The following is a 13,697-nucleotide window of genomic DNA, read 5'->3' as shown; positions in this document are numbered from 1 at the left end:
TTCTGTATCCAGAAAAAGAACCAAATTGTTCTATAATGTTTAAAACATTTGGAATACTAACTTGGGGATTAGTAATGTATAAAAGTACATCATCTGCATATAACAAAATTTTATTGGAGGTATATTTGGTATTATATCCATAAATGCCTGAATGGGACCTGATACTCTCGGCAAGGGGTTCTATGGCTAAAGCAAATAACATTGGAGAAAGAGCACATCCTTGTCTGTTACCCCTAGATAAATAACATTTAGGTGAAAGCATTTGATTTGTCAGTATTCTAGCTGTCGGATTAGTGTATAAAAGCTTCACCCATAAAGTAAAATTTTCTTCCAATTGGAATTTTTCCAACACTGTGAAAAGATAAGACCATTCCACTTGGTCGAAAGCTTTTACTGCATCTAGAGAAGTAATTGTTAGATCTTCATTTGGTATTCTCTGCGAATATATTAGGTTAAACAAACGTCTCCAATTATAAAACGAGTGTCGTTTAGGCATAAACCCAGTTTGATCTGGATGTGTTAGTTTACTGATAACTAGGCTTAATCTACGAGCCAATGTCTTAGCTAGTATTTAAAAGGGATATTGCCCTATAGGATCCAGGCTCCTTGAGATTTTTATATTTTTTTGGAATTAATGTAATAGTTGATTCAGCAAGTTTGTGATAAAGTCTGTTCTTTAAATGCTTGAATATAAAGGGCTTGTATGCATGGAGAAATTAAGTCATTAAATTTTTATAAAATTCGTTACTAAACCCATCCGGGCCAGGAGTTTTTCCACTTTTCAATGATTTAATAGTCTACAATGTCGTTTGTTGTTATCTCTGCACCTAATTCATCCTTATAACCATATAACCATATAACAATTACAGCACTGAAACAGGCCATCTCGGCCCTTCTAGTCCGTGCCGAACACTTATTCTCCCCTAGTCCCATCTACCTGCACTCAGACCATAACCCTCCATTCCTTTCCCATCCATATACTTATCCAATTTATTTTGAAATGATAAAATCGAACCTGCCTCCACCACTTCCACTGGAAGCTTATTCCACACGGCTACCACTCTCTGAGTAAAGAAGTTCCCCCTCATGTTACCCTTAAACTTCTGTCCCTTAATTCTGAAGTCATGTCCTCTTGTTTGAATCTTCCCTATTCTCAATGGGTAAAGCTTATCTACATCAACTCTATCTATCCCTCTCATCATTTTAAAGACCTCTATCAAGTCCCCCCCTTAACCTTCTGCGCTCCAAAGAATAAAGACCTAACGTTCAACCTTTCTCTGTAACTTAGTTGATGAAACCCAGGCAACATTCTAGTAAATCTCCTCTGTACTCTCTCCATTTTGTTGACATCCTTCCTATAATTAGGCGACCAAAATTGTACACCATACTCCAGAATTGGCCTCACCAATGCCTTGTACAATTTTAACATTACATCCCAACTTCTATACTCAATGCTCTGATTTATAAAGGCCAGCACACCAAAAGCTTTCTTTACCACCCTATCTACATGAGATTCCACTTTCAGGGAACTGTGCACAGTTATTCCTAGATCCCTCTGTTCAACTGCATTCCTCAATTCCCTACCATTTACCATGTACGTCCTATTTTGATTTGTCCTGCCAAGATGTAGCACCTCACACTTATCAGCATTAAACTCCATCTGCCATCTTTCAGCCTACTCTTCCTGTTCTCCTTCATTAAGAAATGGGAGATTGCAATTCTCAAGAAAGCTGTTCATCTTTGCAGAAATGACTGTTTTTGATGAATTGTTTGGTAGAATTGTAAGAATCTTTCATTGATATCTTTAGGCAATGTAAGCAAATCTTTTTCTGATCTAATTTTGTGTATTGTACGGTCATTCGCTAATTTGCGGAGTTGGCGTGCTAGTAGCTTGTGTGGTTTATCACCAAATTCCAATTATTTTTGTTTAGTATTTTTAAATACCCTCATAATTTTTGCAGAGAGAATCTGGTTTAATTTAAATTTTAGTGCAGCTATCTTATTATGTTTTGCAATGGTTGGGTCAGCCGCATTTTCTAGGTCTAACTGTTTTGTCTGTTTTTCTAATTCCAATTGTTCAGTCTTATTTTTCTTGTCCTGAAAAGCTTGGTATGCGATAATACAGCCTCTAACATGGGCTTTAAAAGTTTCCCACAGCAAAGATGGAGAAATACCGGGGGTATCGTTTGTCTCAAAAAATGTTTTCATCTGTAGCTTCAGATAGTCACAACAACTTGCCTCAGGTAGTATTTGTGGATTAATTCTCCAAAATGGTTGTTTATTATACATTCCTTCCAATTTTACTGAAAAAGTGAGGACAGTGATCCGAAATAATAATGGTGTGATATTTTGGGTTGTAGGTAAAAGGGATAAGACATCATTTCTTTATGATGTCTGTAACGACTGTGGCGCATTCGTTCTGGTCTATTGCCGAGTCCCTGAACATTGTCAAGTCTACAGACTCCAAACAGTCCTGGAGTTGTTCCTCTGCCCCCCCCCCAGCTCTGTACAGTCCTCACCTCTGGGGGTGTGCTCTTTAATTGCTGCCTGTAGGCAAGAAGAAGCAGCACCGCGGTATAGTCGGATTTACCGAAGTTAGGGCGAGGGATAGTGCAATAGGCATTCTTAATGGTGGTGGAGCAGTAGTCGAGGGTGTTTGGTCCTCTGGTGCAGCGGGAGACATGTTGGTGGAAGTTAGGGAGCGATTTCGTAAGGTTTACTTTATTGAAGTCCCCAGCTATGGTGGTAAACGCCTCGGGGTAAGACGTCTGGTGTTTGTTGACCACGGCGTGCAGCTCCTCCGGTGCCAGACGGACGTCTGCCTGGTGTGGGTTGTCGACCGCGGTCAGGATAATGGAGGTGAATTCCCTTGGAAGGTAGAAGGGACGTTACTTCACCGCCAGATGTTCGAGGTGTGGAGAGCAGGAGTTGGATAGGACTGCCACGTCTGAACACCACGCAGAGTTGACCATGAGGCAGATGCCCCCTTCTCTCCCTATCCCAGATGCCTACGTACGGTCCATAAGGTGGATGGAGAACCCTTCAGGCTGGACCGCTGAGTCTGGAGAGCTGGGGGTGAGCCATGTCTCTGTGAAACAGAACACAGAGCATTCCCTCAGCTCCCTTTGATAAAGCAGCCTTTCCCTTAAGTCCACCAATATATTTTCAAGGGACCGTTCATTGGCCAGTAGGATAATAGGGAGAGGGGGGCGAAGTCCCCTGCGCTACAGTCTGACCTGAAGGGCGCCAGAGACAATAATTTGATCCTGACTACGGATGTTGCTTGTATGGAAATTGTACGTTCTCCCCGGGACCTGCGTGGGATTTCTCCAGGTGCTCCGGCTTTCTTCCAAAGGCTATTTGGCTTGGTAAAATTGTTAATGTGTGGGGGGGGTGGGGGGCAGACTCGGTGGGCCGAAGGGCCTGTTTCCGCACTGTGTCTCTAAACTAAACTATAAGATTTTTCTTTGTTTAATTTCTGTACATTTTTTGGTTTAAATTAATAAGGAGGCGGAGATGCTGTTACGTCTCAGTAATCATAGATCAGAGATTTATTCCAATTGACAAAAAGAATCTGTGATCTGAGGAAAATCCTTTGTTATACTGGTTACTGTTTATATGCCGGTCCAGTACTTGCAGTTGTGCTGCTGCGATCTGTCGTAGGAGAACTTCTATAACATAATTGGTTGTATATTTAGAAAAGAAAAAAATGACACGGTTAAGGATAGAGCATGACAGGGAAATTAATTGGATGGCTTTACAAAAAGACATATCAGATTGAATGGGTGTACTGTAAGATTTTGTGGAAACCCTTACATGAAAAAGGTTCTGCTTATTCTGTTCACATCTCAAGCGGAAGAATCATGTTTGACCTGTACATGGAATTTATTGGAAAATATCAAATGTCAACTGAAAAATTTGAGAAAGATAGCGCCAATACATGGCCCTTCCAATTACAATTTAGCAATTTAAGGCTTAAAAGCAGACATTTCACGAGTAAGCACAAATTAGCGATATTTGCTGAGCCTTTTAGCTTATTGGAATAGTGGAATCTTTTTTTCCTTAATTTCTTAGTTTTAATCATTTTAACGACTTGCACTGTTTTCTGGATCAGATCGCGGTCCTTGTCTATTATTACAAGGGCTATTTAAGAGTGGCTTGTGATAAGCTTGTGTAGCCAATTCTGACTGTAGAATTCAAGATGTAGAAACAAACAACTGCAGTGTTGGTTTATACCAAAGATAGGCACAAAGTGCTGGCGAAAATCAGTGGAGAAAATAGATGGGTAATGTTTTGGGTCGGGATCCTTTTTCTGGTTTCCTGCACAATTTAGATCATATTTAGATTGGGGAGGCCCAGTGGCGCAGCGGTAGAGTTGCTGCCTTTACAGTGCCAGTGACCTGGGTTCAATCCTGACCAGACAGCATGCTGTCTGTATGGAGTATCGTTCTGCCTGTGACCACATGGGTTTTTCCTGGGAGCTCCAGTTTCCTCCCATACTCCAAAGACATAAAGGTTTGTAGATTAATTGGCTTCAGTAAAAATTGTAAATTGTCCCTAGTGTGTAGGATAGTGCTAGTGTACGGGGTCACTGGTCGGCATGGGCCGAAGGGCCTGTTTCCACGCTGTATCTCTAAACTAAACTAAAAGTGAAACACTTTGGCGGTCTAATGAACGATAACTGGGGTTTTCAACAGATCTTTATTCGAAAATCCGATTTCCAGAACACAGGTTCTTCAGACACATCTGTCCACAACGGTGGTCAGCGCTGAACTAACACGCGCAAGTAAAAACGGCGCGAAAACAACGGTCCCTCCCGAGTCACATGACCGCGGCTTCTGAACGCCAGGTTTGATCTCTGCTTAATGCAGCAGGCACCGTTATAACACTTTATAAAGCTAATTATTTTCATCAATTTACAAGGTAGATTGCGGGAGGAGCATATTAACTTAACACCTGTGGAAAACCACATTTTAAAAGATGTAACATAGAGGGGAACTATATTGCAAAGTCTCTTCTGCAAAAACACAAGCAATTTCTTGAAAAATAATTTTAATGTTATCAAATTACAACATAGCACTTTTGGAAGTTTTACTATTCTGGGAGGGGTTGGGGGCTAACTTGATAATAATGTTGGTGAACTGTAGAACGCTACTGTCACAAAGCCAAGCCTCTTGAACAGTGTGGATTTATATGCAGTCACAAAAGATATCGATTACTTCCTGAACTATCGACAAACTGTAACGGGGAAGAGAGAGCAAAGGTCTTGAGCGCACCTTTTCATCAAGGTTGAGAGAACAAGGATAAAAGAAGAAAATAAGTCAAGTAGAGGTTGCTCAGTGACATTGAGATTAGCTTTTAAACATTGAGATTGTGTAAGGGAGGGAATACTAAGTTTTGCGGTTTAGGCAAAGAATGAGTTGTTGCTGGAGCAGTGAATCTTGAGAACAACAGATAGAGAATACAGGATATTGGAAGTCATGGATAATTTGAGCATAGTTACTTTATGTTTGTATTGATGAAGAAAAAGACCGGGTGAGCCAGGTCTGTGCCAGCTCTCGGGAGCAATCCCATTGGGCTAATTTTCCATCTCCTTATTCTGCTGTACTCCTACAACCTATGCCCTTTCACATTAGCTGATCTCCACCCGGCTTGATTTTGTTTTGCAATTTATCTATACTCGGAGGTAACATTCAGTAGCCATGTCTTTGCCTCCAGCATGTCTTTGCCTCCAGCATGTCTTTGCCTCCAGCATGTCTTTGCCTCCAGCATGTCTTTCACCTCCAGCATGTCTTTCACCTCCAGCATGCCTTTGGGCTGGGGAGGAAACCTGAGCATGGGGAAGAAACCTTTGGGGTCACTGAGGTGAGGTGGAAGCTCTGCACAGATGTGTCAGAGGTCAGGGTTCGACTCTAGCTCTGAAGCTGTGAGACCACAGTTCTGACTACTACATTACAGAACCACTCTATCCGTTGAAATTTCAGTTTAAGAAGGCAGACTAGGGAAAAAAAAACATCCGAAAGATAATCACGAGCAATGGTAGGCCTTCAAGGTGGAGATATCTCAGTTGTAAATCAAGCAAATTCCTCCAAGGAAGAATGATAGGTCAAATAAAGTCAGAAGTCATTGAATGACAAAAGGAATTAGGTTTAAAATGTAACAGAGGAAGCCAGTTTACGACAAATGTCAGATACAGAATTCAATCAAAAGTCAGATGCACCAACAAGGAACTGCAAATGCTGCTCATCCACATTCTCCAGAGATTGTGCCTGCCTCGCTGAGTTACTCCAGTGCTTTGTGTTCTTTGTTTTTTCAATAAAACGTCAAGCAGCTTACAGAAAGTGGGTGTGGACATTCAAAGTGAGAATGGAAGCACATGGGAAGAGATCAGTGTTTAACAATAAAGAGAAACCAAAAATCTTTTGTAAGTATATTTATATCGAAAGAACAGTCAAAGAAAGGGCAGAGTGAATTCAAAATCAATAAGGGAATCTTTACGCTGAGACATAAGGAATGATGCCGATACTGAGTGAATACTTTGCATGTCTCTTCACAAGAGGTGCAGTTAATGTGGGAATATAAGCATACTGATATCAATAAAATATAAGGGGAGGCACAGTGTTGCAGCTGGTGTAGCTGCTGTCTCACTGTGCCTGAGATCCAGGGTTTGATCTGGACCTTATGCACTGTCTGAACGGAGTTTATACATTCTTCCTGTGACTGCATTGGTTTCCACCGGGTGCTCCGATTTCCTACCCCATCCCAAAGTTGTGCAGGCTTGTAGGCTAATTGGCTTCTGTAAATTGTCCCTAGCGTGTAGGGAGTGCATGAGAAAGCGGGATAACATAGAACTAATATCAACGGGAGATCGATGGTCAGCATGGATTTGGTGGGCTGAAGGGCCTGTTTACATGCTGTATCTCTAATCTAAACTAATCTATTTTATAGAATAAATCTGTATAAAGAAGGGGTGCTTCATTGGGTTTACACCATTCAGGTGGACTTTATAGCTGAAAATGTAACTTTTATTCTTACCCTCAGTTTGATATCTATTATTAAATCCTTCATATAGGTAAATACAATGCCCGACCCCAGGAGTCAAGACTTGGTCTCACACTCTCATGAATGGCAACTAATCCAATCCACTTTTGAAGTATGAAAATGCCCCATCAGATTTGGCAAACATAGTTTCTCTTTCTTTAGGGCGCCACCGTGGTGCAGAGGTAGAGCTGCTACCTTACAGCACCAGAGACCTGGGTTCGATCCTAACTTCGGGTGCTGTCTGTACAGAATTTGTACGTTCTCCCTGTGAACATGTGGGTTTTCTCTGGGTGCTCCGATTTCCTCCCACACTCCAAAGATGTACAGGTTTGTAGGTTAATTGGCTTTATTAAAAAAAAAGTAAATTACCTCTAGTGTATAGGATAGTGCCAGTGTGCGGGGTGATTGCTGGTCGGTGCGGAAAGGGCCTGACATCAGCATGATGAGAGAATGAGGCACACGAAAAGGAAGAAAGAATTTGACAAAAGGGGAGAGAAATTTAGGATGAGATTCTGATGAAAATTTTTGAAATAATGCCACAATGGTAACAGCATTAAACCAGTATTTTGTGAAGATATGCACTGATTAATGCCTACCTGGAACGGTGCTTTCTGCAGCATCGAATATGTTAACATCATAATAAGCACATGGAAATGTGATTCAATAATGCATTAAATAAAATGTAAAGACCTCATAAACACATTCTGAAGTGCAGCTAATGTCAATTCAAACATAAGATTTTTATTGAACTTCCCAGAGTTTATCATGCTATCAAGTACGATTTGTCTGAGCTATCAGATTTCTGTGTGATCTTTCCCGCCCTATTACATGGCACATTGTTACACTCTTCATAATCATATTTCAGTTATAACATAAAGGATTGTGAGCTCATTAATATTGTTATATTCAATTCCTTTGATTTTAAATGAAGTCATTAGTCTCTCATTACCGTAGACTATGCAGGCTTTGCCAGTTAATCAACATCAAGAAAGCTTTCAAGGCAAGAAAAAAGTTTTATGTCCCAGAATTATAGCTTTCATTTGATACTAATTAGGCAGTAATTGAAATTATACCTCTGTCAATTTTAAGCCACAATTGATATGATTTAAGGGAAAAAATGTAGATGATATCTCAGAGTCGAATTATGGGTTTTCACTTTGCTGCTTTTATGACTGGGAAAGCTTTCCAACAAGTGAAATTCTTTACAAAACACAATTTAAAAAGCATGATATTTTTTGCAATGCTATTTACATTTCTGTTTGGTTTACACTGACACTATGATAAACAGCAACCGATCTGTTCTGGTGTCTGTGCCTCTATCCAGGTTGCTTCATCTTGCTCTGTTACTGCAGGTGCACCACCGATTTTCCGGCAACTGATGATCCGTCACCTCCTTTAATCCGGACAAAATTCCGAGAGCATTGCATGTGGTGCATGCTCCTTCGGGGCGTGTGCCTCCGTGCTGAAAGTGTTAATGGTTTACTTCATTGTTAATTCTTTATTTAAGTTTCTAGCAGTGCATGGTGTTTTAGAGACATGGGGGGGGCTATAATTAGTGGTCAGAGATGTATTATTGAATTATAATTACATTGCCTCTGTTGCTCCGGCAAAATGGATAATCTGGCAAGGCTCTGGAACCAAGGGTGGCGGAAAAGCAACGGTATACCAGTATTTCTTTTCTGCTAACTGTGCATGTCTAGGTGTCTCTTAAATTTTCCTCAATTACTTGTAATTGAATATTCCACATTATTAGGGTAACAAAGTTTTACTTGAACTTTCTCCTGGATTTATTGGTAATAGCATTACATTTATGACATCAAGATTTTAATTCTCCTAAGGTGGATGTGATCTTTTAAAATTCATCTCCACCAACCCTTTGCATAATAAAACGGAGAGGAGGAGGAATTTCTTTAGCCCGAGGGAGATGAATCTGTGGAATTAATTGCCACAGACAGTGGTTGAGCCCAGGTTATTGGGTATTTTTAAAGCAGAGATTCATAGGTTCTTGATTAGTAAGGGTGTCAAAGGTTATGGGCAGAAGGAAAGAGAATGGGTTGAGAGGGAAAAATAAATTAGCCATGATCGAATGACAGGCAGATTCGATGGGCTGAATGGCCTAATTCTGTTCCTGGTACATCACGAGTACAGGTCCTTTTACCATGAAGTCTGCGACAACTATAACACTACTTTATGGTGCACATCTGCTTGCACATGATCCATATCCGTTCATTCCCAGCATCTGCAAACTCTTGAGTCTCCACTGAGATTTAATTTTTGGCAGGATAAAAACTAAATACGACAGATTATATTAAACTATCTTTGGTTACAGTTGGAACAGTTGCAAAATTCCCACCAAAGACACAAGACTCCAAATGTTGAAATCGCGTCCGTCTGAATATCTCTTAAGCGTTGCTATCTTTAACTGTTCTATATATTAAAGAGTTCTTTGAAGTCACAATTTACTTTTCATGCTTGAGTAAAGACCTCCAATATAATTCCTTTTGTTAATTATATTATGTCAATTTTGATATTATCCCAAGGACATTGTCAATTTTGTGAAGCCATTGTGCACCTTCTCCAATGTTTTGCATTCTTCTTACAACATGGAGAAAATAATTATATTCCAACTGTAGCCTAAGTGGGTTTAATATAATCTACACTTTTAGTTTTTATCTGCCTGGAAATAAATCTCAGTGGAGACTGCTGCAGGTACTATCACAACGCTTAAGAAATAATTAGACAGAGACATGGATAGGATAGTGTTAGAGGGATATGGGCCAAACCCAAGCAGGTAGAACTGGTGTAGATATAAGATGTTGGTTAGTCTTGGAAACTTGGGCCGAAGGGCCAGTTCCACATTGTATGACTGACTCTATGACAATAAAGATTGCTGGAATCTTAACCGAAAAACGAAGTGCTGGAGGTACTCAGCTGTGGAGAGAATGGACAGACGACATTTCACGTTGCTTTCTGCGTATTCAAGATGTCCAGACTCAAGACTCCAGTCTGAAGAGGGTCTTGACCTGAAATGTCATTTGTTAAATTTATTAGAAGCCATCACAACATTAACATTGTGAAGCCTAAATCAGATAATTATTTCCAATGTCCAATGTCTTTTTGCATGTTTTTCTTAATGTTGCTATTGAAATGTTATTCCCTTGGTTAATCTCGATCTTAATTCCAAAGTCCAAATGTAAATTGTGAGCAATAATGGACCAAGCACAATCGCTGTGTCACTTCTTACTTCTATTGATTGCCAGTCTGAATAGTTCCAATGAATTCTTGTCCCTGCTTTTTGTTTTTGCTATCCTTATCAGTTCCTGGTCTGCATGCTGAGACCACAATCAAGAGGGTGATGAGTGCCTGGAACGTGGTTGCGGTTGAGGCAGATAAGTTGGTGGCATTTAAGAGAACTTCGGATAGACATGTGGATATGCAGGGAATTGATGTATACGGATTATGTGCAGGCAGAGAAGAGTTGGTTTGGGGATTTTGTTCAGCCGTCATCGTGGGCCGAAGGGCCTGGTCTTGTGTTCTATTTTCTATGATATGGCGACTTTGAATGGTGGAGGAAACATGAGAGACAGTATTGCTAACTAATTATCAACGTTTCTTCCGAATCTCTTAGCAGTACTAAGCGTATAGTTGTGCAATGAACATGAGATATCAGTCTTGTTGTTTGTCATTCAATCTCAAGACCATGACATATGCTAGTCTAGTATGCTGTGAAGCTTTAGTTGCAGACCATCAATCACCCTTTCACATCAGTTCCATGTTATCCCACATTCTCGTCCACTCCCTACACACGAGGGGCAATTTACAGAGGCCATTTAACCTACAAATCTGCACGTCTTTGGCATCTGGGAGGAAACCGGAGCACCCGGCGGGAAACTCGCGTGATTACAGGCAGAACGTGTAAACTACACACAGATAGTACCTGAGGTCAGGATCAAACCCGTGTCTCTGGCGCTGTGAGGCAGCCGCTCTACCAGTTGCAGCACTGTGTCGCTTTTCAAGCGTACATGGATGGCTAATTAGATTAATATGGGCACGAATGATCCTTCCACACAGGTGACAGAGGTAGACGAATCCTGCCGCTGCAGTCTTTATTGATTATGTGTTGTCTAGTGAATGAATGTCCATTGAGCAGTATTGGGAATTATGAGGCATATGACTTTTGAGATTAATTCACTGACAATGACTGAAATACATTTTAAATTCCCTTTATTTAAAAACCCTTTATTTCCTCTCTTCTAACAAATATTTTTTCACAAGATGCAAGAAGAAGAAACCTTGGAGATTGAATGAATGAGGTGAATGTTAAATGATATAACAGGTGTGATGCTGAAACAATGCACACTGTGTTTTCATTCTTGCACTGACTTTGTGCAGCTTAAGAGATGTTTTAATTTGGATTGACGTTCCCGAGGGAAGGTTTTACTGCCGTCATCTCGAGCTAAAGAACCAAGATGAGAAATCCAGAATGAGATCATCGTCAGTCTTTATATTGGTTCTCAATTTGATTTTTTTCCAAAATAATTTCCACTTGGGATATTGGGAATTCCCTTTTAAATGTACATTTGAATCACCAAAGTATTAGGCAAAATATGATACGGTTGTTAACTTAGAAACATAGAAACATAGAAATTAGGTGCAGGAGTAGGCCATTCGGCCCTTCGAGCCTGCACCGCCATTCAATATGATCATGGCTGATCATCCAACTCAGTATTCCGTACCTGCCTTCTCTCCATACCCCCTGATCCCCTTGGCCACAAGGGCTTAGGATTTAAAAGTTCCAGTTTTCATCTGTAACTTTCCAACACCATTGAAGAGGTTTGTCAGCACCAGCAAACAATGGTTCTATTTTTGACAGTTATTTTGTCCTTCAGAAAATTATTTTGCTAAAGAGTGCAGATGAGCAAATGGTTGCAAGATTCAGGTGTCCTCAGGCAGCTCTGACGAAAAAGTTTGTTGTCTGGACAATCATTTAAGCTGCCTCGAACATTTTTGAGAAGCTGTCCTGAAAGATGGAAACAATATGTTCTGAATAGGAAGGTTTATATATGCTCTGTGCTATAGCCCTGGAGACATAGACAAACCAGAAATAGATCTACTTGAAATCACTGGGCAGTTTTAAATTGATGTTGAATTATCTGTTCCACTGTAGTCATTTCAGGCTGCATGACAGGAACATTTTTTATAACCAGAATGTGCCATTGGTGATTTTCTGTTTTCTTTATTGTTTTGTAGGAAAAGGAAAGAGTGGAAGGAGTTTCAGTTGGTGCCATTCTTTCCGACTACCAGCGGGTCAGAGTAGAAAATGTGTAAGTACCCTGCTAACTTGTTAAATGGTATTTGAGAGGTTGGTGAGGTGGTTCGGGTCATCAAGTGAAATGAAATTACATTTATATATTACCAGTTTGCAGAAGTTTATTTTAATATTTACATTAACTTTCATTTCAGCTCATCTCTAGCTGTTTCACTCTTTCATTGTTACGATTAAGACTTGAATAGAACATATCAAAAGTGTGAGGTTGTTGCATTTAAAAAGTAGATATGGGAAGAGCAGTTCAAACTAGAAGGTAGACCCAAAAAACTGGAGTAACTCAGCGGGTTGGGCAGCCTCTCTGGAGAAAATGAATAGGTGATGTTTTGGGTCGATAAGGGTCTTGACCTGAAACGTCACCTTTTTTTTTTCTCCATAGATGCTGGCTGACCTGCTGAATTACTCCAGCTTTTTGGGTCTATCTTCTAGTTTGAACTGCTCATCCCATATCTACTCAAGAATTCCATATCTCACTAGAATTTAGGAGATTGCGGGGGGATCTTATAGAAACTTACAAAATTCTTAAGGGGTTGGACAGGCTAGATGCAGAAAGATTGTTCCCGATGTTGGGAAAGTCCAGGACAAGGGGTCACAGCTTAAGGATAGAGGGGAAATCCTTTAGGACTGAGATGAGAAAAAACATTTTTCACACAGAGAGTGGTGAATCTCTGGAACTCTCTGCCACAGAAGGTAGTTGAGGCCAGTTCATTGGCTATATTTAAGAGGGAGTTAGATGTGGCCCTTGTGGCTAAAGGGATCAGGGGGTATGGAGAGAAGGCAGGTACGGGATACTGAGTTGGATGATCAGCCATGATCATATTGAATGGCGGTGCAGGCTCGAAGGGCCGAATGGCCTACTCCTGCACCTATTTTCTATGTTTTTATGTTTACTTTGTAAATGCAACAATCTGCAGTTCCGTCCTACACAGTTCAAGCTAGAAATCAGTTGAATTCTGCCTGATTGATTTGCTTAAACAGAATTCCACTGCATGTCTGTACGTGATGATAAAGTACCATTGAACATATCTGCAGGCATCTGTGAAGTCTTGTAGAAACAAGGAACTGCAGATGTTCGTTTACAAAAGAAGACGCAGACTGCTGGATTGGCACAGCGGGTCAAGCAGCATCTCAGGAGAACATGGATAGGTGACAATTCGGGTTGTGACCTGAAGCTACTCAAGCACTGTGTCTTTGTCTGTGAAGTCTTGATGTGTTTCTTTGCAACATTTTATTTTGATTAAGCTGACCATTTTGGCCAAATAGGAGAGTTTAATAATCTTACTAAATACTGCAAAACAAGATGTGGTTCCTATAGATAGGCACAAAGTGA

At 40.5% G+C, this 13,697-nt stretch overlaps 1 protein-coding gene across 4 annotated transcripts in view; it reads left to right on the top strand.

The window, feature by feature from the left end:
- dph6 (diphthamine biosynthesis 6) overlaps positions 1 to 13,697 on the top strand; it is a 264,965-nt gene that overhangs the window by 90,587 nt on the left and 160,681 nt on the right. For 3 of the 4 annotated variants that reach the window (XM_055640695.1, XM_055640694.1, XM_055640698.1), the window contains exon 4: positions 12,292 to 12,365. In XM_055640695.1, coding sequence (XP_055496670.1) covers positions 12,292 to 12,365 — 74 coding nt within the window. Of the gene's footprint in view, positions 1 to 6,361; positions 6,425 to 12,291; positions 12,366 to 13,697 lie in introns of those variants that run through there. The other variant, XM_055640696.1, reaches the window with a different exon arrangement.

Source organism: Leucoraja erinacea, chromosome 9 (assembly GCF_028641065.1).
Source record: "Leucoraja erinacea ecotype New England chromosome 9, Leri_hhj_1, whole genome shotgun sequence".
Classification (NCBI taxonomy): Eukaryota; Metazoa; Chordata; class Chondrichthyes; order Rajiformes; family Rajidae; genus Leucoraja; species Leucoraja erinaceus.
This window is presented reverse-complemented; position numbering and strand designations above follow the sequence as displayed.